The 25797-nt window shown below is 36.2% G+C and overlaps 1 protein-coding gene across 9 annotated transcripts in view; it reads right to left on the minus strand.

Annotated features, from left to right (window-relative positions):
- The window catches only part of Rbp6 (RNA-binding protein 6), a 439678-nt gene that overhangs the window by 224588 nt on the left and 189293 nt on the right, over window positions 1-25797 (minus strand). For all 9 annotated transcript variants that reach the window (XM_064036408.1, XM_064036405.1, XM_049839598.2 and 6 more), the window contains 2 exons: window positions 22032-22116; window positions 7329-7370 (listed from right to left, as the gene is read on the minus strand). Coding sequence is in view for 8 of the 9 variants with exons in the window: in XM_064036405.1 (XP_063892475.1) it covers window positions 7329-7370; window positions 22032-22116 (127 nt within the window). In the remaining variant the exon portion in view is untranslated. The remainder of the gene's footprint in view (window positions 1-7328; window positions 7371-22031; window positions 22117-25797) is intronic.

Consider the following 25797-nt stretch of genomic DNA (forward strand, 5'->3'; position numbering starts at 1 on the left):
TTACACTATTAACTTTTTTTTGAATGAATCTACATATATGATATTTGAATAAGCTATTTAATCAATTTGCATACCTACACTGCTTTTTGAATTCATAATAAAATTCTTAGTAAAAATACAGTACCATTTCGAAATACTCCACGGAACACTAAATAGATGAAAGAATTACTGATGAAAAATTATTTGTGTAACAAATCTGCAGTACTCAGTTAATTAAAAGTTTGAACGAGGTCTCGTTCAAAGAAATAGTATCGTTGTCCACCGGTCCTTGGTCATAAAAACTATAGAGATTCTAGTCCTCATGGATCGCTATACACAGTACCTAGTAGAATCAGACAAAGTTTTATATCATAAGTATAGAATTTTTGGGCGTATTCCATATTCGGCTACTTGCCTCTATTTTCGTATATAGTATTCAAGTATTTGACGGAATCGTACAGGCGCAAATTAATTCCTATATGGCAGTTATATTTTACGCGTATTTTATCGAAAACACTCCATACTTCATACACGTCACACATCTTAAGCTGAAGTTAGGATTAAAATAACTCTTACGACACACACACAAGCGAAACAATTCGGCTACAATGAACCGATCAAGAACGAGTACTTTCGACAAAACTTTTTAATTTAACAAAAGTATTTGTCGTAAAAGCCTATAATAAGAACTTTTTTATTATTAAAGTAATTGTTGACTAAAAGTATGTTGGAAATTCATAAAATATATGAAGTAAGAGCGAAGTTATGAGGTCTGAACATGATTAAATGCAATTTCTTTGCGAAGTATGCTACCCGGTTGTAGGTGAAAGTTTGGCTTTAGATGACCGGATTCCTACGGCCCACGGTTTTGGCGATATTTTATAAAGAGTTGCTTGATATGAGTTTTAGGAAAAAATAAATAGTTAGGGGCTACTAAATCAGCAAGTAGGTAAGTTAAATCCATACCTCAATGATACAGTAGACATCTCTTAATTTTTTATTAAGCCATAGCTTTTGCCTAAAGAACAAAAAATCCCATTTAGACCTTTACCTAACTAGCGTCTTTAAAATTAAACAAAACATTACTTAATTCGCCATAAATGCAACATACATTACACAGAAAATGTTGCTGACAATTTTAGCAAAACACACAGGTTTTAAACCTACAAATTTTTCCACCGACAATGCTCATGTTCCTTGTTATATTTCATACACATCTTGACAAAAGATCTGGTTCACGCCATATGTTCTCGTGTCTACGTCAGGTGTAAATGGTAGTAAAAGTTACTACGCTATACCGCGGCTCCGCCCGTCACGCCATACCCAAAGTTGGCGTGCACCACATTTTGTTTTCTTTACGAATACCGCGGATAACGGGTGGTAAATAGTCGCGTATTTTGTTACTTTATTTATAAACCTTGCAAATAAATTGAGTGCCTAAACCGCTTTAGTTTGAGGTTTTTAAAAAAGGATTTGTGCTGAATTATTCAGTGAATTTTTGTTTGCCGTAATGTTAGAGGGGTTAAGTTGGCTTTAGCCATGAGCTGGTCTGCAATAAAACCTCTGAAAAATAAAATTTTGGTAACCGACTAAAACTGCACGATACCGGTTTACACTGGTTTATGTAAGGTCAGTTGCAGGAATCCTTCTCACCCTAAAACGTTAATCACTAAAGTATTTTTAACAAAAGTCCGTAAGGTTTAAAAAATGACTGCACGATGACGCAACGGTTACTCGTAACTTTGACCAGCGTGTACCGCGCAGCAGGCGGTTTAAAATTCCGCCTTTAATATTATAATGTATATTTTTAATACTTTGAAAAATGAGCCATATTAAGTATATGTAAGTACAACCTACCTACAAAGCATGTAAGTACTTAGGCCCATTTTCATCAACAACATAAACGTCGTCTTTAACCACTGTTTACTTTTAACATAGGACGTGAAAATTCAGAAAAGTGACGTTTATGTTGTCAGTGATTTTCGGCCTTACTTACAATGTTACTCAAAAATTATATAAGTACCAAGTTTTTATTTATTTAATAGGATGTTTAAAAAAATCAAGGTTCAAAAGAAATATGTATTCCTTGGGTATTGCTTTCCCGTAAAGAAGTGGAGTGGGCTGGGGAGCAATAGAACAGTGTAACGACTGACTTATGAACGAACCAAGCTCATAACATCACGGTAACCGGGATTCTCTGCACTTTAAAAAATAATTAACTTCTAGAGTGTTAATACTAGCCCTTCATGTAGTGGGATGGTTGTAATTTTTTCCTCCGTATTTTTTCTGTATTTTTACTTTCTTAGTCCATTAGGAAAAAAATTAACAGGATCTAAAAGCCTATACATTCCATGTTTTTTAAACTAGCCACGATTTTAGAGCAGTTTGTTGTCGTTTATTTAGTAACACATGTGTGTCAAATCCATACGAAAGAGTAAGTATAGCGTGACAAAAGATACCATGGCTTAGCTACCAGTCAGATTACCTCTAACAAATTATTACCCTGTACAAATCGGTGTACCTAATAAAGTATATGCCCATCTATATCTATCTCATATAAGTAACAAGACTTTCCCAAAACTAAATTCCCTCCCAAACCCCACACATTAAAACTACAGGATCCGTTTAAATTTTAAAATGAATTCTGTATATTAAGCTAAATAATGAAGGGGTGAACAGATGTAACGAGTGACTTATGGCGGGCCGGCGTTATAACTACCGGCCGACGGCGCATAAGTCCCGCGACCGCACGCTGCAGCCGACATCAGTCAACTGATGCTGGGTTTAACGTGCTGTCTTACTATTAGTGTATTAGTGCTGAAAAGGGGGTAGTTTTGATTGTCAATGACTTGAAAAAATAAAAGGAACTTTTGACTTTGACATGTTAATATCACATTCAAATAACCAATTTTGATGAAGCGTTATCGCATAAAAAGTTTACAATTTCATTAAATCCTCCCTAAATAGTTATAAAGAACTTCGTTATTTGGCTGTCAGTCAGCTTTTAAAAGCCCGACAACAAAGTTAAAACGAAGTAATTAAAAAAGAAAACACAAAATACTTACAAAGTCGGAAGCTCGGCTCTCTTCACTTAAATTACTTGCGATTACACCGACAAAACGTTTTAATGAAACACGTTAAATCGCGCCAAGTGGGCCCGCCGGCGCGCGCCACGCCAGGCCCCCGTACCCTCCGCGTCTGCCATAGTTCGGCAACTTCACCACTTACTGCGGTAGGTGGCGGGTAGTTTTTCCTCAAATATCTTAGCCGTAAGTAGAGTTGAAACTACTTCTGCAAAGTCCATTAAAGAGTATAAACTCACGCCGCGGTGATTACAAATGCCGCCGATTTCGGCGACCGTTTCGGGGTCGATTAAAGCTTTTTAATTGAAATCACCTGTGATAAACTTTAAGCAAACGATTGGGACTCGTGTTAACCAAATATAATCGTGTCTCTGTGAATCAAATTACCTATTGCTCATAGGTTTGCCGTTACAAGTTCGAATGTACTTATTTAGGTAGGTATGTAACTAAGTTATTTTTAGATTGTGTGTTTGATAGCGGTAGGTAAAGGATCCTTTGATCATCCACATTATCCTTTTGTCTTTGTCTGTCACATTTGTGGAAATATTCACGTGAGATCTTTTTGATTGGCATAAATATTTTGGGGAGTCATTGTCAATTTTCAGATTGATATTTAATTTGATAGTAATAAATCAGTAGTAAGAGAACGTAAGGTTCAAATGCGTACGGAATTAAAAGCTTATATATTTGATGCAGCGTCGGAGAGCCAGTGCAGTCGCTCCATATAAATATGTAAGCGGAGGAAACGCTGACGTCTGCGTTCCGCCGCGTGGTTGCGGAAACCGCGTCAATTAAGTTGGCCGCGATGACATATTAGCCTTTGTTCCCTGCATCCCCTCTCCGACCGGTATTTACTCGCAAGAAACTTGCACTATGTACTGCCAGATAATAGATAGGTAATGTAGCTCGCGGCTGTGCGTGATTTCCTATGCACTTGCACTACGTTCCAGTTTATATTCTATTCATCTGCATCCGAGGTTTAATATGTTATTGCGCTTTGTGTTATGCTTAGCGTTATGCCGTATTTATGATCCTACTGTGATGTGTTATACCTACTTACATTAGTATTAATGTCGACTGTTTCGGACACAAATTAGAAAAGTTTCGGCAGTTATTAAAGAATGGTTTGTTCTTTCATAATCACCGCAAATACAGTTCTAAGAATAGTCCAGACAGGTATAAAAGCGACAGATTAAAAATATATAAAATTTTAATATCTGCCACAGTCATCTGCCAGATGCTGGCTGGACAATTAAATGCCGCTGAATCAATTCTAAATTAAATAGATCCACTGTGAAAATACAAAGTTTAGTGACTGTCAATGTCAAACAAAGAAGATGAAAAAAGTTTTTTCTCCCAATTCCATTTTGCTTTCACCATTCCTCTTTTGCAGTCTCTAAAACTTTTCAAAATAAGAGGTTTTCCAGGGAGTCTCAATTATCGATAAAGACGATATTAAAAATTCGTTTGTTTTGTTCTTAGCTTGCGCCTTGGAAGCGGTGTCCCCTTTTTTCCATTGTTTGCGTAAGAAGGGAAAGCTGCAGAAGCGGCGGCAAACGATAATCAGAAATTTGAATTTCGCCCCCACGAGCCACTGACAAAATCATCCGATTTTGTGCGTCGTTTATCATAGCAATTAATTAGGCGAACAAAAAATATTATGTTGATTTTTCCTAAAAATGCTTGATGTCAGCAAACAGTTTGTTGTGCTCAAACTTTTCTATTTTGTTTTATCTCAAACGGCTACATCGGCAAGGTATAAACATCGATAGGCGAGTTACAAGCGGAATCTATATTCATAATTCACATATCTACATAGTAGCGGTTCGGTAGTATGATGAAGGAACATGGTCTAAATTTATTCGTGAGCATTACAGTGTAACATGTACGAGGCAGTGCTCCCTTAATGTATTCATGTAATTCGCATAGCCGGCATCCCCTTTGACCGGCCACGCAACACCGCACTGGCTGCCCGGATAGAGTAATATAACGTGATGTTTTAAAACCATCCATCACGTTTAATGTCCATATAAAAAGAAGGAGGTAGCGTGCCGACTCTATCCGCGGATTTTTGAATTTGCGCATGGTACGAGCACAATTTTTTTACTCGGTTTTCGCCCAAACCGAGCTAGACGCGCCACACTCACTTATCTTTAGCATCTCTAAAGGAAATTCACTTGTTGCAAGACGCCCGACAACCTCAAGTTTTATAAATGTTAATACAAAACAACACCGTCGACTTTCTCATTTTCACCTCACGAAAGTCTCTCGCGTCCGTTTATTGCGGGTGGAAATTATCAATTGACTACACTCTAGTATTCAGCAGTGCAAATACAAAGGCAAGAGCTTACCGTCTATTCTGTGCGGGGTCGAATAAAACCTCAAGTATCAGGCTACTTGAATGTAAAAACGTTGGATGCGGCCGGGCGAGCGCCGCGCCTGACGCCAATTTACATTAAATGCGGCTTGCACCCACCAATGATAACTTACACTAGCCGGAGCCGCAAAACTACTGTTTACTATTGTGAGCTTCATATTTTGTTTTAAGTAAAAACTTGTAAAATTATGCACAGAACAACAACCCAACGAAAAATCTTGGCGGTAGCAAAATTCACTTTGTAGCTGATGAAATAAAATGGATGGTGAAAAATAATTTACGCGAAAGGTCTACTACGAATTTAGTAACTAAATTTCTTAAAATAAATATATTTATTAATCAAAGCAACAATGCCGACATTACGTGAAAAAGGGCGCAAAGATTGATAATTTTGCCCAATTAAAATGCTTAACAAAAAGTGCTGCTTCACAATTCCGAGAACTGTTTGGCTTTTAAGAAACTGATTGATTAATTTCAACATCAATTTTAATTTCACAGTTCCAGTTACACATTTTACTCATATTTTACGTTAAAAACCATCAAAAATTCCAAGAAGGTGTACCTATATTTCATTGGGTGCAATTTATTGGCATTTATTTTGTTGATCCAATATTTATTGACGTTGTGTATGAAAATGTTTGTGTTGCCATTTCAATAACATTAAGACTGCCATGATATTTCTTGGAATCGTAAATGATCATTTAACTGCCTTTTTAATGAAATCGAAGATTTATAATTAAATTGATTATTTACTATTTAAGGAATTCTCATGTATATTATTTAATAAAATACATCTTTTATTTATAGTCCGTGAAAATGTCAATGTTTATCAAAAATGTTTCAAATACTGTCTAACCTCGAAATACTATAACTATTGTTGTTACAATCAGAATATTTTAAGAGGAAAATAAACAAACTATGAGTGTGTATGTGTCTTAAAAAAATTATATCTATAATGTATTTTATTTACTTAAATACTTTATAAGTATGTACTAAATATTATTCACCTACCAACTATCTAGACTTACGCACACTACAACCTACTCAATAGAAAAAATCTCTTATAAAAAAACACAAGTCAGACATCGTGCACCCTAGAGTCTTTGATGAACGGCGTTACAATAAGCCCTCCCTACCTTTACACAAGACTCAGTCTCCTCCAGTTTTTTCATACAAACTACTCCTGAATTCTATTGTTTATATTACCCTAGTAAATATGTGCTGAACCCCTGCACGGACCCATTATAGTATCGTTGCTGAATTCAAAAATGTCTGCATAATAGTGGTCTGATTTAAAAAACCTTTGACATTTTCTGGTTGAGTGTTTGAGAGGTGCGGGTTAATTTACTCGGTTTGTGTTTCAGTATTTTTTGAAACGATCGTATAAAAAATCCAATCTTAAGTTTTTCGAAAAAACATTATTCATTTGATGTTGAAGAATTAACAAGTCTATTTTTAGAAAGATATTACCTATGATCTACAGCATAATTTATACAGAATAATAAATAACCGTAGGCACGAAAATGGGGTAAAAGGAAGTAGACTAAATAGACTGTTATGCGATTCAATCACAGGACCATCTAGGTAACGGACGGCCCCGAGATCACCGGCCGCATACTAAATTATTAGCCCTTAGTTATTTATGCACCGTGAACCAACATCTTAATAGCGAGCCCGAGTTATGTCCAGCCTAAAATAATATTTTGTGTAAATGTTCGAAAATAAACAAGCCCCGCTGTACCCCCTACTTTACAGTTACAATATGTCGTAACTTTGCAACGCTACTTCGCCGTTTTGTGGCAATATAATGTCGGAATGAGTTTATTATAAAGGTTTAATTTTCAATTTACGTATAACCACAATGTGATGAAATGTTATCAAAAGCTTACCTTTGGGTGTGCTCTCCTGGGGAAGGCCACTTTGGGGTCAATCTGAAATTGAAAACGCAACATTTTAATACAATTTGAATGAAAGGAGATATGTTTAATGCGGGGCTGTATTCTAATTTCGTGAGAGGATTCGCTTCTCTGGCGTGACTTTGGAAATGTAAAAAAATCAGTGAGACGCGTGGAGCCCAACTAATCATGGACCGCACGTCGGGCTGGGAAGCGGGCACGATAAATTCGCATCGCCTCTGCGGCTGCAATGTCCAGTCCTAAAATCCCGGCTGCAAAAAACCATCGGACTGAAAATCCTGCGCCGTGGTCCTGTCACTCGATTTCGCCTCTCGTCTTTTTCATGTAACCGAGCTCTACTATTTCATACGTGGCACTGTTTAAGCCCTCAGATTTTCTCCCGGCAGCGAGCGGTCGCTCCAGGTCTTTTTGCTCGTATCTCGACGCGCCGTTGACCGCTATAAACGCAAAATATAAACCCAAAGAAGCTACCTTTGACATTTTAGAGGTAAAACGTTTCATTTCCACTCGTGCTAACCGTTTTGTCGAACGTTTTCCACATTCAGCAGAAATGCTCCAGGATTTTTTAGTGCAGGTCTTACTTTTAAAAATTACGAATGTAGAAAAATGTGAGGTTTATAGACACGGACACGTGCATTAAGGCTCAGGCTATGAATGTGGGTACTGCCTTACAATTAAAATGTCCATTCATGTGCATCGCTATTGTTTTATTTTGAAGAATGTGTTTAAGCAGAATACAGTCTAATTCTATTCATCAAAAGTTTTAAATATTACGTACAATTTTAAGTCTTGAGTGTACAATAGACGCGGAGCCGGTAGGCATCCACGTCCGCGTAATTACGAAGCAAAAGCGTGAGAGAATAATTTAAAAGATTTTGCCCAAGAGGACTGCATTATTACAATATCAGGGAAACCGCTTTACAGCGTCATTCATACATTCTTAATTATTTAATTATCTTGTGAGTGTGCCACGGCACACCACGGCTGCAGAAAACCCGCTGTAATTTGATTAAATTGGATTTCAACCAAGACAATTTGTATTTTTTTGATGAAAATGTAAATTGTAATTATTATAACGAACGGCGCGGCCCACGTGTGGTTGACACAAAAAATATCACTACCCACAAAACAGGAGATGTAAAACGTTGTTGGAAAGCTTTTAACCGCCTCACGCAAGCAATTTTGTAAACGTTGTAAAATGACCACGAAAGTATACAGAGCAAGCAGAAAAATCATAAAATCCCAGATGGTGGCGCTAAAGCGATTAAGCGGGTCGATGATAAATTTTAACGAGTTATTTTAATGGAGGCGATCGCAGTCAGTGGCTAGCCGGCAGCCTGCCTCGATAGAAAAATAAAACCAAACTCACCAAAAAGACTGTTTAATACGTGACCCCGTGATTTTTTTATTGTTTCGTAAACGTTTAACGATAATTGCTTTTTGAAACGACGCCTTTTGTACATCCAAAATGTCATTCCATTTGTAATTGAATACATAAAATGTGGTAGCGCTCTTATCTACGAGTCCATTGCTACTTTCGCAACAAAATGGATAAAGGTATAAAAAGAAAATGAATAAAGGGGAGATGTAAGGTAAGTATCTTTGATCAAGCTAAGCAACACAATCTATTGATTTGGCTTAAGGACACAAAAAGTCTTTCTGTATATATTATTTCGGCTAAGAAAATTGTAGGTGTAGGCCCGAATATTAATTATCATTATAGTACAGAGTGTGGAAAGATATTTTTAACATACAATGAATTTTATTCCAATAGCGGAAAAGTTAAGTTGTGCTACGGCGTAGCAGACAGGCCATGAGCGTAGCAGTAGTTTACAAGCGTAGCAAAACCGCTTGTTAGATGATATTGCAACAAAGAGGATTTACTATCATTTTAAAAACCACGTTTCAGATTAAAAAGTTCAATACTCGTGCGCAAAATGACAGGAAAGCATCGATACAAATGTGACATTTTGATATGGTGCCATTTGCGTGATTACAATCGACGCAGCGGCGCACCCTCCAGCCGGCTTCGGCCTCCCCCTTCCTACAACTTCCCTTACGATAAAGATTGACATCACCCACCTTAACTTTCGAATTATCCTAACTCAAATTCCCCAAATAAACTAAATCCTACTCTAATCTATACTACATAGAACACAAATTCATTCAAGCCACAGGGAAATTTTAGCGTGTCATCGCAAGAAAAGATTGTAGGCGAAAGCACATTAGTGGGATATCACTACTGGTAGCGAAAGAGCATGTTCACTTTATGTACTCGCTTCGATCGTACCGACGTAAAGTCGATTACGTTAAATTTTATATTAAGCAAACAGTTTTATCGATGTGTTGTGTATTTTCAAGTCATTCCGATAACGTGCCGTAATAAAAGTTCATTGTATCAGTTTACTGGTTAACCTATGACACCAGCACACCTGCCATTATTGCAGTCAAAATGTCAGTTTTGGTGCACCAAGTTTAGACTTAGATAGACACATACGAGCATTGTATAGCAAAGTTAATCAAACGTTCTCAGTATCGTGTAGCGAAGTGAAGTTAATAAGCGAACATTCTCGAAACGCAATTCGATCAACATGTTGTTAAATCCTGATAATTAACAAACGTCACACGTCGGGCTTGAGTTACGGACAAGAAAGTTTAATGACGCGCACTCACTGCAAGCGGTAACTGAATTTATTTACGTGCAGACGACACGTAAGTGTCGCCCCGGGCGGCGTTAAGTGGGGACCGCATCATTTGCTGTTCAGTCAGCACGGCGCACTCTAACTCCTCCTAATTGGAACGAATTTGGCTGCAGGTGCAGCACTCGACTTGGCTCAAGATTAGGGGCGAGCTATTGCGAGTACATTCTGCGCCGTTCCCCTGAAATATTCCATGTGCAATGCGCGACTTGCGGCTCGCAGCGCCGTCGCCGCGCGCGCCGTCATCCACGTGCGCTCTAACTTCAATTAAATTAAGAACAATATTTACCCTCGCAGCCGAGATAAATGATATTGCACACTTAAGCCAGAGTTAATGTTTAGTGACGACTTATGTACCCACATTCTTAGCATAAGGCAGTGAAAATGCCATTGCGAGAGCGGGACGCCCACATGCACGTTCTCTGCAGTAGAAAGAGAAAGCTGAAATGAAACACCTTAACAAGAAAGACTTAACGAGGCGCGCTTCAACGTAGACAAATAAGAGCGCGCCAACAATGTTACGTCGCGTTATTTTAATTGATACAGCTTTAACTCATTCTGTACAGAAAAATGCAAACAAGTTGCGACGCGATCGGAAAACACTTGACACAGATTGTTTATAAAGTAGGGTTTGCTTTAACGCTCGGTGAGACAAGCAGTAATGAAACCGACTAGGGCGGCTCGACAAACGTCATTACTGGGGCACGCATAAATATGCAAGGCAGGTAACGCACATTTTCATGCGACGTCGCAAGAATTTTATCGCTCGTTTAATTCTGTGAGAAAAAAAATGTGATTCTTTTGGGTGTAACGCGAGATAGGCGGCCGCGTGGGAACCGGCACGCTGGCCCTCCTGGCCACGCTTCGCATCTAAGTGCAGCCGAAATATATTTTATCCACTTTGTCAGATATTACTTTCTCGTAAGCATCGCGTCGGAGCGTAAACGGCGGAAGAGGCGAGACGTAATCTTATCCATCAGAAAACCTTATTCGTTAGGCGTTAATGTGGCCTCTTTGTGTTGTTACACGTACGCCTATTAACGTGTGTTTTATTCATCGCCCTTTTCCTCCAGTGTGTTCGCCGGCTACAATTGCTAGGGACCTTAACGACATAGTTCTCTTTTCTTAATGCCCTTGTTAATTTCGTTTACATTTGTTAAAGTGTTGCCGCCGTTTATTTACTTCGGCCTAGACGGAGCTGTCACGCTTTCCTAGTTTATGTTATAATCGCCTACCTGTGAATGATTTATTGTGAAGTGTTGGAGTAGCTGTTATTATTTTCTATTCTTTATTTGAAATAACATTATTCAAGTATTTTGTGTTTTTTTTCTTTGGGGTAGGCTTTCTATAACACTGTTATGTTTGTAAACATATCATTTGAGTTTGAAGAATTTTCCAATTTGCTTCAACAGTTTAACCTCACCCTCACCTTGTTATAATAAGAACCTACAATCAATTACCTAATGACGAATAAAAAATAACTATTTAATTGGCATCTACACCCTTAAATTCACTCGACCACAAACCAGTCCACTTAAAAATTGAACCCCCACAATTGACAGCTAAGGTACAAAGTTTAAGCTTATCTAGCGATTCAGGTCAGTACCAAAGCTGGCTGAGCATTAGCACAATGTGGCCGACGCTCCCCTGAGACAAAGATTACGCACAACTCCATAGATAACGCCTCACTAGATATGCTGCACCTTTTGTGTCCCAGCCTTTCAATTTTGGTCTGTGAGTTCAGGTGCGCTCGAGATACTACCACTTTGTTACCTACTGTGTGTTTTCATAATGTTCGAAACTATGTATTTTGAGGGTGTTGCACCCAATTAGGTTTTGTGTTTTTGTTAGGGATTTTGTGGCGTATTTTTGGGTAGGTTTAACGACTTTTGTGAAGTTTTTATGTAGTTTGAGGAATGCATAATTGTTTACAGTACTTTTGGTTTCTGTAACTTACTTTTAGAATTTTCATTACTAATAGCATTAGCAATTTTAAGTTTTAATTAAATTTTAATTAAATGCTTGCTGGTGTCAGTTTTAGAAGTAGTTAGAAGTTTAAGATGACACTAGACATTATACGGTAGAAGAAACGCCAAAACAAGAGCCAGTTGTGTGATTCACCAGAGGAGTTTGAAAATGTGCTTATTCATCAGTTGGCACGAAATCAGTAACACTATTATACTCAAGATCATCCATCATGCATGCTGACGCTATCAACAATATTACAATAGCGGCATATGCACTGGAATATCCTTGAAGCAACTTCATAAATCCAAGAAGTCGATCACGTCAAGCGCAAGCCGCGCTGCTAGGCAGTTCTGTAATCCTGTTTGTTTGATTGATCAATGACCTATCTAGTTAGCAAACAATCCACGTCGGCCGGCCGGCAGACATCCGGACCAGATATTTGCAGTCAAAACAGACTTAGGGCAGTACGAAGTGCACTCTGCGCATGTCACTCCGCTTCTGTATTATTTATTAACTCCAACGAGCTTCCGATGTTACTTTATTCCATTGTGCAACTATCTACGGTTCGTGATGTCCGAGCTCGGGAAGTTCCGAACTGACACGACTGGGAGAAACGAGAAACTTTTCGTGCATACAATGAATGCCTGTCAGCTGAACGTAAACATGCAAGCAAAATACTTGCTATATTATTTAGTTTGCGGATTGCGGATAGCCGTTGCTACGGGCGTCGGATTGTTTGCAATGTCACCGCGTACGAAAATTCTGCGTCCCAAAGTTTTCAGGTTCTTTTTAATTTTCGTGAAACTTGAATTTTTCTTCAAAATAAAAAAGTGACAATTCTGACTCTTTCATTTAGAAAGGAAAACACTGGAGCTGAAATAAAATTGTTTACTTAGTAAAATGTAAATGTTTTCGCAGTAAAACCTCTGAAGTGAAGAAAATCTGTCACAAGGAGAGAGAAGCGTTGGTAGGTAATGCTGGCAAAGTCGGCAATGTTATTTGGCGAGCCGGTGCAAGTAAAGGACTCTATATTAAGCATTCCTGTCCCCCCAATCTCTTCAGGTGGGCGGGCGCGACATGAACTCTACTTCAACTTATTATTTCGGGGCCGCATGCGAAGCGTTTGTTTTTCTCCGACCTACGCCTCTAATATACATTTACATATGTATCATAAACTTAATCCCTTTATTAAATTCCGCGGAGGTTTTCCTTACCGAATATTTCTTTTTTATCTGGCATTTTAAAATTTTAAAAGCCAATCCTATAAAAGCCTAGTGCCCTGAGCGGCACACTGGTTTACGGCCAGCTGTTATCTTGCACTAAATAAAAGCTCACAAGTTTTTAAAAGTACGTTTGTATCGTCCATTATTAATGAACTCGTTATAACGCTAATTGTCCCCAAAATCGTGCTGGCCGTGATATTAAAGCGACATCAAAAATGTATGTACACTATTTAAAGATTCCCATTTCGCGGTGGTCGCGTGCAGCCGATTTACGAAAGCGACTGGCCCCGTGCCCATTAAAGCAGATTACGGACGAAAAAAATCAACGAGCTCTTGGCGTTATGAGTTAATTTTGTAAGAATAACGCGCCCGGCCGGTTAGTATTACCCTTTATTTGGTGTTCCGGCTGCTCTGTTTGTTTAAACGGGTAATCCAACACAAAAACAAGCCCAGAATACATTATGTAGTGGTGGCACACAAATGTGTGTTCTCAATGTTGTCGGAACGTAATCGTCGGACGATAAAAATCACTTAGCGAACGTAGTAGCCGCTCGAGACCATACCGCTAACTACTAACTACGCCGAGTATAACATAACAACACTGTTTACGTGGAACGAGACTTGTTATACTTATTTGAAAATTAACTTTCACTTCAGAAATATCCTGCTACGCTCGGTCTGGGAGAACCTCTCTAAAACGGAAGAAAATGCTAAATCTCTTCAAGTAAACGTTGTTAACTATAAGTATAAATTTGCTACAAGCAACCACTTTATTATGATCAGAGATTTAATATTTTTATAAGCAACTGATTTAAAAGAGAACCTTTAGGAAAATTTTGCTGTTAAATTAAAAAAGTTGATATAATGCAGCGTTGCGCAGCATTCAGTCGCGAAATGTACTTATATCGCGGAACGCGTGCGCTCCATATTTTAAAGGTGTCGATAAGAGAAAAAAGGAATGTCCCCGAGTTGCAAGCGCGCCTGGTCTAAACGTGTTTACAAGTTATGCAATAATTCAAATAGCGTACTACAGCAAATTTATGCTGGTGCACGGTAACATACTTCAATGGCTGCATTGGAAAGCATTTTATTTCCATGGACGTCGGCGAGTAGTATAGGCGTCGTATTTTCAAATTCAGCCAGAGGACGGTGAACGTGTTAGGTGGCAATATGAATTTATGATCATGGCGAATTAAATGCGTTTAAAGGGAAACGTGATTCGGCGGCATACGCATCGGAAATTAATTAAGGACTTTTTCACACTTGGCCGGCGACTGACTGGTTTTCGTGCTTCTAGTGTTTTGCAGTCGCAGTTCTGGATATTTATTGCATTTTGTTGTTCCGTTTTATTATCGCTGATGACAAAAAGTATGCACATTTAACGGTCCTTGCAGTTTTAAAAATTTATGGAACACTTTTAAATTAAAATTGTAATTTTAATTTGTGTTGTAAGCTTTGTAAGTAGTGGCATATTGGTGCTAAATTGACATTTAATTAAAAATTGTCTACGGTGTTCACGAGCTATGAAAAGTACTATTGAACAATTTATCGCTTGAACTTCGTTAAGCCAGTACGCATACTTGTAAGCCAGGCGAAGGTATTTTTGCTCGAAGTCTCGATAAATTTCTGGCAGTTTCTCGTTGTCTCATTAGGGCTCACTAGATGAAATTTAAGAGTCATCTCAGTGAGGCGGAGGCTCTACGCAGATCCGGCCGCGACAAAAGGGAGCCCTAGGGACCGCGTATAGCGGGAAAAGGATTTTTTAATTGGCCTCCAAATAAAAGCCCATATAACTTACAACATAAAAGGTTTTTTTCACGGCGCAATTCGTTACGGGCCGCGGTTTTAACTATTTTAGCGAAATGTTTCAAAAAAATAACGCTCATTTTTTAATTGACTCTCACGCGGACTTGTTGTTGCCGTATCGTATTTTCTCAAAGAAAGATTGACCAGATAAGTCGTCAAAGACAGACGGTGGAGAAGGAAAAAAATACAGTCCTCTTCCATAGTCATAATGGCTTGATAGGCCCTAACGGCCACTTAAAATGAAAAGTGTGTTCCATTTTAAACTTTATTCATTATACAAAAGTTCTTGTTAGTGTAACAGACATTTTACTTTCATATTTTGGAGGAAGTCTGAAACAATTAGGGCAGTTTAATCGCCACCTCTTTAGGGCGGTCTGTTATTTTAATGAAACGGAGAACATTGTATTACGTTAACTCGTGTATGTATAGCTTTATAAATCCTAATTCCTGGGTTATCTACGCCTTGTTAATGTTACAATGGGCCCTTTCAGTTTCAGCTATATCTTGTATAATTGTTTCCATTCTGCTACTCTGACCATAAATTTTGCGATATTATTATCTGCGCAATATTTAAATGCGATCGAAATGATTCTTTGGGTAGGTATTGTTAACAAAATTTACTTTTATTCGTTTGACAAAATTATGAAAGCCCGTTACTGTGTGTATTCACATTACAAATTAAAGAGAAATATTATTATAATAATGCTACAATCCACAAATAAATGTTGGTCAAACGCATTGTGTCACGGCGCTTCCGTCACTGCCGCGTTACAAAGTGCATCATATTTTTAAACAGCCACCGATATGAAACCGCATAAAACATCGAACATTTCCTGTGGAAGTGAAAATTTTAATTTTCCGAAAAATTCCGCTGCTATATTTTAAAAGTCGTGATTTATTAATGCGGGTACGTAAACGCCATTTATGCCGTTTACGGTAGATGAGAGCAGACATTTGTGTCGGCATGTGTCGCTACCATGGCACGTCAATGGGGTTTTGATTGTCCACTGTGCGTCCATTCCTATTCGTCTATAAAGAGGTTGTGTATGAAGGGTTGATTTATATTCAACTGTATGTAAAATCAAGTAGGTATTAGGCTATCTTTATACAGTTTAGTGTCATCACGATGCTGTTTACTATGCACGCAAAACTATCATAAAAAGAATTAAAACATTCAATTTTAGTAGAAAATATATCTTAAACCTCAGCATTAATAAAACTCAAACATCACCAAGTCCCCACTAAATCAGTGCAAAAGTAAAACACGCTACTACCATCTTCAAACATAAATTGTAAGCCAACTGAGTGGAATTGGTTACTACAAATAGCTGCAAGTTATAGACCACTGGGCTGTCACTGCTAATTCACTGTTATAGTACTGTACAAAGTGTTTTATCGATGTACAATGCTTCAAGCTGTGCCAATCTCAAACAAATATTGTTTAGAAGCCGATTTACGATACATGCTTCATATTTTGTTAAGTTGGGTTACTGTGTTTTGAATGTTAACAGACGTATAGTAGAAAATTTGGTTCTGTGTACTCTACTTCTGTTTCGTAAATTATTTTTCCAAGTTACATTAATAAATCTAGCTTTTAGTCAATTTGAGAAAAATAGATAAATAAACTCAAATGAAACTTTTACTATTTTACATTTTGAATATATTGTCCCAAAACGAGTTTTAATAATAAAATTTACGCGTATTTTTTATCTCAATCGCGCCTGTTAATAGCGTGAAATAAAAACATATATTTTTTCGCGTATTTACTAAAAATGCAAACCATTTTATAGCTTGTAAAAAATAAATTTGGTAAAAATCGGTGTATTTTTAGTGTTCGCCCCTGAAGCAATTTTAATTGTGGGCCTTTCAAAGAGCGGCGATAAACCTAAACTCTATAAAGCTTGTATTTATTTCATGAATCAGCGGACGTTTTAATATTAATTTTCGCACTTTATTCTGACACAGACTTTGATTTTTATTGGTAACACCTCTATTAGTTTTTATAAAATATTTTGTAAGGTAAAATACACTTTATTTAATGGCTAAGTAAGTTGTTTATTGACGCTTTATAAACATGGTGAAAAAGCATATACAAAGCGAAAGACACATCTTCCTGGAACCAGTTTTATTGGATCAAGAAATGGGTTTATATATAGACCAGTTTACTTGTATTACGTCTACAAGTAACATATTTACATTTCTAACTAAAACTAATACGATAGGTATATAAACATTGATCAGAAAAACATTGAAATACAATCTGAACGAAGTTTAACAAGTATATTTCTTTCTTTACCATCAACTAGTTATTTTGAAACGTTTCAAATCGATGAGCCTTGGAACAAACTTGGATGAGGAACTAAATAAGTTTCAATATTTCCTCTTAATAAAATATAAATGGGGAAAGTTTAGTTATACACTTGAGGGATTGAGCGACCGCGCTGTAGACACGTTCAATATCGAATTGAATTTATTATGATATTACATTTTATTGTTAATTTATTTAATAGAACTTAAAAGGTAATAGAAGAAGGCTTCTTGTCGTATAAGATATGAGAGCTTTAGCTACCTATAAGTATTAATTATAACAAAGTTATGTATTTGCAAATATAAAAATTATAGGCATGAAAAAATGACTAACCCTCCAGTTTAACTATGTGATTGACGTAAAACATGTATCAACAACAATTTTAATGACCTACACATTTTATTATTTCCAATACACGACAATAAAGCCCAAAACGAACAGCGGACAATAAATAAATAGTAAAAAGTAACAACAAAAATATATATTATTTAGCCGTAGAATATCGCATTATAACCTTTGATTCGCAACAATGGGAGAAGACGCCATGTGCACAATGTTTAGTGGTTCACTCGTAAACCTTTTCTATAAGAACTCCCGCAGACTGCAAACTTTTAGTCGGCCGATGGTTTGTTTGGGCTCATAAATCAGTATGAAAATGAACGGCGCGCACATTACAAAGCTCAGGTATTTAGCCGGTACCAACCGAATGAAAACTCTGATTGACGAGCTTTTCTTTTCAATCAAAATTATTGTTATGTAATCGAATGTTTGTGAACATTATTACCATCTTTTAAAAGCTATGGAGTTTTTTGTCGGCTCGTCTCCAAGAGACCATCTTTTTGGAACCGTGCAACTATGTAGTGTGACGTTTCATAGCAAGGGCCTATATGAAATAAAAACATTTCACTTTGACTTTGACTTTGAAAAAATTGTCAACCATTGGGGCAACTGTCAGCCGACTATTTAGTCTATATTCTGCGGGTACCCTCAGTGGTTCACTCGTAAACCTTTCTATAAATATTGATGATGCTGAAAGCTATTATGTTCAGGCATACTCCCGAAAAATGTGAACAATTTACGATGTAAAGACATGCGATTAACTTCTCTGTTGTATGGAATTGTACTATTGTGGTTACTATCATGTTTTTGGTTTTATGTTCTAGATTTGGAAGGTCAAAAGAAAAAGGTAATATTATTTTTGTAATGGGTATGTAAGGACTAATTTAAAGAGTGGTCCTTAAGTAAAAAATAATAAACCTATCGTCGTATCTACTTAAGAATAATTTTAAAGATTCCTTGAGTATTTTTTATATTTATAATTAAATAAGTTTATAAATGCATGTAAATCTTGGGAAATGCTTTATCATTAAATATTTATTTATTTATTATTTATTTATTTATTACATTTTAAAGAAGGCTTACAGACTAACAAAAGAAAAGAATGATATATAACTATGGTATTATCAAATAGCTATTTACAAGCCTCCACACATAGTAAATATTCAGTAATAAGTTCTTAGAAACTTACGTTGTTATTTATAACAATTGAAACTGACGGACTTCGACTTTAGCACCTTTCTTAGATAAGGATAATGGTATTATGTTTGATTTTAATTTATGTACTTTTTACGATAGGTTTTTTATTACTTGAAGTTGTACAATAAAAATTTTAAGCTATTAACTATTTTCTAAAACTACACATACAATAGTATACGTTTGATTAGATTTTGTTTCACTGATAAGAAATCACTCATTATACACCTATAATAACTTCAATTACTTATGCATAAACCTATTTATTATATTTAATAAATCGCTGACCGGTCACGAATCCAAATTAAAAGTAAAAAATACAAAGCCTTAATATAATTATTATTCCACAATTTAACGTGCATTCGCTAAAAAAATCTCTAATCCCCCTAAATTCTATACCCTTTTCAATATCAGGATAATAAAATTCTAAGCAAACCTTATGATTTAAAAAAATAACTGGATTATCTGTCGCTTGAAAAATCCTCTTAAAGGTTTTAATTTTCTTCCGAATCTTCAGTGAACGCTGTATTTTCTAATAATGAATTTTCGATTAAGACTTTTCCTCTTCTTTGTATCGAGTTTTTTTTTTCTTAAACACAATGGTCTGTGTAACTTACGTGAGGCTGGGTATATGTAGGTATACTTATTTAATGACACGTCATTATTTTATTGTAATCTTTAGTATCAAAAAGTAAAAAAAATCTTTCAATTTGCTTTAAAATAATACAGAAAAAATAAAACGGAGTCATTAAAAGTAGCAATCGTGAATAATAGTGTCAATAGTAGATATAAAATCTCGGCGTGTAAACACAGTAGCGATGTTCCGTGTTCGTTTTATGTAAATTGAGAAAATGCTCTCTCTTCTCGCTCGATTTGCGAGGCTTCGGCTAATCTTCCGCCAGTCGACTACAATTTAATCAAAGTAAACAACGACGGGAGCTGTAATTTATCTGGATTATTTCGTGGCGAGCGATAGTAATCGACTTTTTTCTCCATCTGTACACAGCGATGCTCGGGACCGAGCTCGTAATGTGTCTCGAATCCCAAGATACAAAGATGATTATTATCTACATAAATGCCAAGACGTTATATAAATAACAGTATCTCTTATGTTTTTACCACTATACTTGGCGGAAACTGTACGCTTTATCGAAAATATTTCGTTATATTTGTATAATAAAACATTCGCAACAGTTGACCCATTCGTCTGTTCCTAAAATACATTCGAAGCCAGAATAAATGGACAATGAACGTAATAAATTGGCGTAAATACAAAACCATTTCCATCATACCGAAATACGCCTAGTGTTTTATAGTAGAACCGAAAACTTGTTACAATACAACTTTTATTTAATGAAACGTAAAAACGGTGACTAAACATAAATCATGGTTGTTTTAAAAAATATCATTACGCTTGGAATTAATTAAAAATTTCGCAACTGTAAGTTTGACGCAGGCCACAAGTCAACCGGGCGAATTAAAATTGCACGTAATTTAATTGTAGGAAAACAAATTTTCGTGTATAAATATTAAAGGCAGCTGTGATTTAACACTATATGGCGGCGGGCATACATGGCCCGAGGAGAGGTAAAATACAACTGCGTAATTAATGTCACCATGTCTGTTAACTTCAGTGTGTTTTTGCCCTTTATCGTTGATACTTTTTCCGTTTGTGTGGAAAACAGCAAATGTCGTTTCGCACGTTTAATGATACCTTATCAAGTATTTGTAATGACAAACTACTGGCGACGGTAATGAGCCGTTGAGTATACTCGGCCGTCCTACTCCATTTTCTGCTGTTTATTAAACTAAGATATATTTGTTCGATGCGTACTTTTAACGTGGTGGTTTATTCATTGAGCATTCAATTAAAATATAAGTGTTATAAAAATGAAAACAAAAATATCAGCAGACCAGTAAAAATGCATAAATTCTGCAACATTAATAAGAAACTAGAAAACAAAGTAAATAAAATCATTTCCATCGCATCTAACTTCGTTTAAAAAACGCTCTATTGAAAACAAACAACACTCTACAGTAATTTCCTTGGAACTAACTTAGTTTTAGTCTTTTTCTGTTCAGTTGGGAGTAGTATTCCTTATTGATTACGGCCTGTAATCGACAATGGTGACTGTCATAATGACAGGTCCGTGACTGACAAAACGATTACGGATCCGACATAAACTAAGCAGAGGCGGTTTGAAACATCCTACCCATATATTACTTCTCTTTTTATTTTACGAGATCGTAGTTCATATAGACTACAGCATGTGGATTTAAGTAGGTAATGAGTTTTATTCAGCTAAGTAGTTAAGTATACTTTATCTATGAAGAATTGAAGTAGTTTTATCATTCTTGTAGCTAAAAGGACAATTCTCCTATTTCTTTTACTACTAGTCAGCAATAGTAAAAACCTTTTGATTAAATATCGTATCTATGTACGAGATGGAAGAAAATCATATATTTCGTGAATCAGGGAGAATAAAATGGCTATCCGAGCAGTTTTTGGACTAAGGCTAAATAAGCCCTTGAAAGTACTACGAGTTCGGTTTATTGAAGGGTTATAAATCTAGAAAATTCCTGACAAAAAAGTGCCTTGCGACGTTTTTTAGAAGGAAGGAAAATAAAGGGTCTATTTTAATATCTTATAAAATTAAAGAGGAAAGAATCTTTATGAAAACTCATGTTTAGGGAAAAGTTTGAATATGTAATTTGATAAATAGGTGCCGCATTATATCCATTAAAATATTTTTTAAATGTCAAATGATAATGAGCTTGACTGAAACTTGCATGAAATAACCAATGTATTCACAAAAACAATCCACCCAACACTTTCAATTGTATATCAAAAAACTGAATAGAAAGACAACAGAAACTCACAATGAAGTTTAAAGTATGACTTTATTATCCTTCCACTTTTTGTAAATTACTATCAAACCTATTTTGCATAGTTCGCAAGTTCTTTGGACGAATCTTATGAAGTAAAAATAACTTCAAACTAACTTAAGTTTTTCATATTTTATAACACTGCTATTGAACTATCCCGGTGCATTTTTTTATCTTTTTATCTTTATTGAATGCTCGTATTTTGATAAATTGTGCTTGGAAAAGTTTTAAGATAAAATTTTTGGAAACTTACCTTTTTGCCATCTAATTCGTGGGTTGCTTGAGCTAATACTTTGTCTACGCTAGCTGGGTCGCCGAATGTGATGAAACCAAAGCCCCTGAAACAAGAAAAGGATGCATTTTAAAATAGCAAAAATATTAAACTAAAATTAAACATATTTCAGTTTTACAAAAATCTATCTGTAAAGGAAATAAAGGTAATTCACAGTTTACACAACAAATCGCAATACATTTTCAAAGTCCAAGTGAAACATTAGACTCGTGTAGTGTCCTCAGAAACACGAGCGAGTGGACACTCCGATAGGAGCTGTCTCGCTGATTGCGCCGACCCGGCGAGGCACCCTAATGACGCTTATATTTGTTTTGCACAACCTTCAAGTTTGTTCAGCTCCTTTTTAAAAGTAAAATACGGCCTTGGAATATCTTATCCAGGATTTAGTTTTAGTGACGGAATTGAAGGTAGATTTTCTCAGAGATTTAGGGCGGGATGTAAAGGAGACCAAAGATGATAACTGCAATATTTTTGTCGTAAATTTTATGACGCTGGCTTGAAAGTCTTTTAAGGTATTTTAGGGATTGAGTTCACGTTGCATTGTTAGCTTTTGGATATAAAGTTGACATTAAAACGAAGTATGATCTAAAGTTCTTCGACCATCCCTTCATATTTTTTTTTATTTCGATTCAATAGAAATAAAAAGGCTCATTTAATTTAACCTGAAAATTTCACAGCCAAAATTATTGCATAACTCATTCTAAAAATACGAACTCATAAAATGAAAATCCTCAGAGTGTCCACAAGACATGATTACATAAAGATTATTCACATCGAAGTTAATATTTCAAACAAGTAAATTGAATAATAACACAGCGATTTTCAGTAAGCGCGCGCTGGCCGCGACCGGGAGGCGATAAATAATAAAAAGCCTTCTCCACTTTAGGACTTGCAAAAATCACAATTTATAGAGCATTTTAATTTCACTTAGCCGATCCATATTTTACATGTGGCGGCGCGCCCGACCGTTCTCGGGCCTCGAATTAATACTAAATTGAAATTGTAAAAATGGAAATACAATTTTCTCGTTGTACCGACGGTTCGCTGCCTACAGGTGTTGCCAGAAATGTGTTATAATAACAAGGCTTCCTTAATATTTTTGAGTGGCTTGGTTCCCGGTAACCTGTCACGAAGCAAGCCAGCTCGGTTTCTGAGTTTCGTAATTTCTCGATTGCTCTCGAATTAGTTCGATTCGGACAGGATTAGGCTGAGTTTTCTTGGAACTATCATCCCATTATTTACTTTATTTATTTGTGGTTTGATCATTGTGGCTTCAGAGGAACTTCGAAATCTTTAGAGATTGTATATTGAGAGTTGGGTATAAGAAAACTATGTGCCTTAATTTGAGTGCAATATATAGTTGTAGTATATTTTTCAAGTAATGTCATGAAATTGTAGGTACAAAAAATATTCAAAGATAACTGAATAATACACGAGCCTAATACTTACTCTTCAAAAACATATAAATAAAATTACTTATAAAACGTAAATGTCAACGTTTAAATGATCGAGTTTTGGTTCTGAAATCTACTTAAGTTCTTACATACTTAAAAGCTTTGTAAAAATATATTAACTACATAAATATTTCTGAAGATGCCGGAGATCTTATAAAATGATCAGAAAAAATATCAAACTATAAAACAGGAAAGTCTTCTAGGAGTAATTTAAATTCAATTTTATTATAATAAGCGTTCCTAGAATTTTTATTCCCAGTGTTTCCCGGCTTATTGCCAAGACACGCCATGTCTTAAAGAAGAATATACGTACCTACTTTGTTATTAAAAATACAACACCAGGAATGTGGGTTTACTTAACATCTTCAGCAATAGTATAAATAAAAATATTTGTGGGCTTCTAAAGCTCTCAATAATAAAAAATAAGCTCTGTTCAATTGATAATTTTATTATATCTGTATTTGTTATATCTGTATTTGTTATAAACCTGTTACATAATGTTTCAAATGCTAAACATTTACTTCATAATAATTAAGTACCTACCTTTCTTAATACAACCCAAAAATAACCTGAAAGAACCAGTCTACTCATTCAATATTCAAACACAAAATTATAATTTTAACAGCGCCTACACTGAATACGAAATAATATGCCCCAAACAATTATCAAATCCGAGAAATGTAAAATTTAATCAACCCGAACATATTAGCTAATGTATAAGTACCAATCTCTTTTTATTATAACGTGCACTTGTACACAAACGCTCATTTCATTTTGCTAAAAATTCACGTAAGCGGTTTTATAATGGAGTTTCCTGTGATACTGTATGCCGGAAAAACCTTTTTTGAAAACCTTGTGATAATGCAAAATGTCTTAAATTAATTTGAATTTCACCACGATTTCGTAAGAAGAGCGTTATCTCGCGTTAATTGGTTTTGCTTTTTAATATATTAAGAAGGATTGCCACTCCGCTTTTTCAGGTATTTTTCCAAAATAGGATGTTACCCAAGGATTGTATATAAAGGGATTTTCCGTAAACTAAAAACGGCACGAAGCAAAGCCCAAACCGTGCGCCAACGAAATTATGTTCATAAATTATTGAAATTTTATTCCTTCCAGAGTTCCACGCAAGCGTATCCGTACACAAAAGCCTGTCATCGATAAACTCCGCTTTATTAGTATTTCATACATCGAAAAACAATCGTACCCATCGTGAAGAACGTATTAAATCAGCTCAGGTCTTTATAAGATTCATGGCTTAATACACTCGCATCTCATACTCGTATACGAAAACGTATAGAGGGAAGGGCGTTCGTGTATGGAAATTGAAAATAACGAGGGCCTCCGTTCACACCGCGCATCAAGCCGACTATGTGCAACCCGACCACTTCTAATCGACCCCCAGTACACGTTCCGATAACCCGTATCTGGCCCGATCTTCACACCGATACGGGGAGCGAGGGGGGTCTCTCAGACTTGGAGCCACTACGCGAGCTACGAGTGGAGAGGCCCTTTACCGAATGGAGTTACGTCGTACTTATCTTTAAGGGGACGTGCCTTATTTTCTTCCACTTGCAAAAGAGGAACAACTCAATTCTCTCGTACAAAACGGTGGTAATAAGCTTATGAATGGTTTTTGTTATTCCAATCGGTGTAAAAATATTTTATGTGAGCTGTGAGCGTAACATATCTATTTCTGAAAATCACATTGTATTTGTTCACAAGTGTTTAGATAAAAAAAATTGTGGTTTGTTATCGTCGGTATTCTGAAACTGCTCAGGAACTTATACGAAAGAGCGGCCTATGTTTTTTGAACCATATTTCAATTATTCTTGTTGAAAAATAGTTTGATTGTACCATGGTTACATGGATACACTTACGTATCATAAATTATTTTATCCAAACTAAATACACAAATGAGAATCATTTAGAAGCAAAGATATTATGAGAACATCAAATGCCTAAAAGCTTGTTCTGCAAACATTTATTTTCGGATAGTTAATTGTACCTACACGTACTTAACGCACAATAGTGTTATTTGAAATAAGCCCATTGTTTTCCGCGGCATTAGGCTCGAACTATCGAAACCCGGCCGATAATCCACTCGCTATTGTTTGGACAAAACTCCAAGAAAATAAATATACGGGAGCGGGGTCGAGGTAAAACCCTAAACCGCAACGTCAGGAACAAATAGCGGTAACTCCCGTATTCATGGTTCATGGCTGCAGCCCCGGGTGGAAACCGATAGCAATTACTGGCGAAATTAATATCAC

The sequence above is a fragment of the Helicoverpa armigera genome, chromosome 9 (assembly GCF_030705265.1).
Source record: "Helicoverpa armigera isolate CAAS_96S chromosome 9, ASM3070526v1, whole genome shotgun sequence".
Taxonomy (NCBI): domain Eukaryota; kingdom Metazoa; phylum Arthropoda; class Insecta; order Lepidoptera; family Noctuidae; genus Helicoverpa; species Helicoverpa armigera.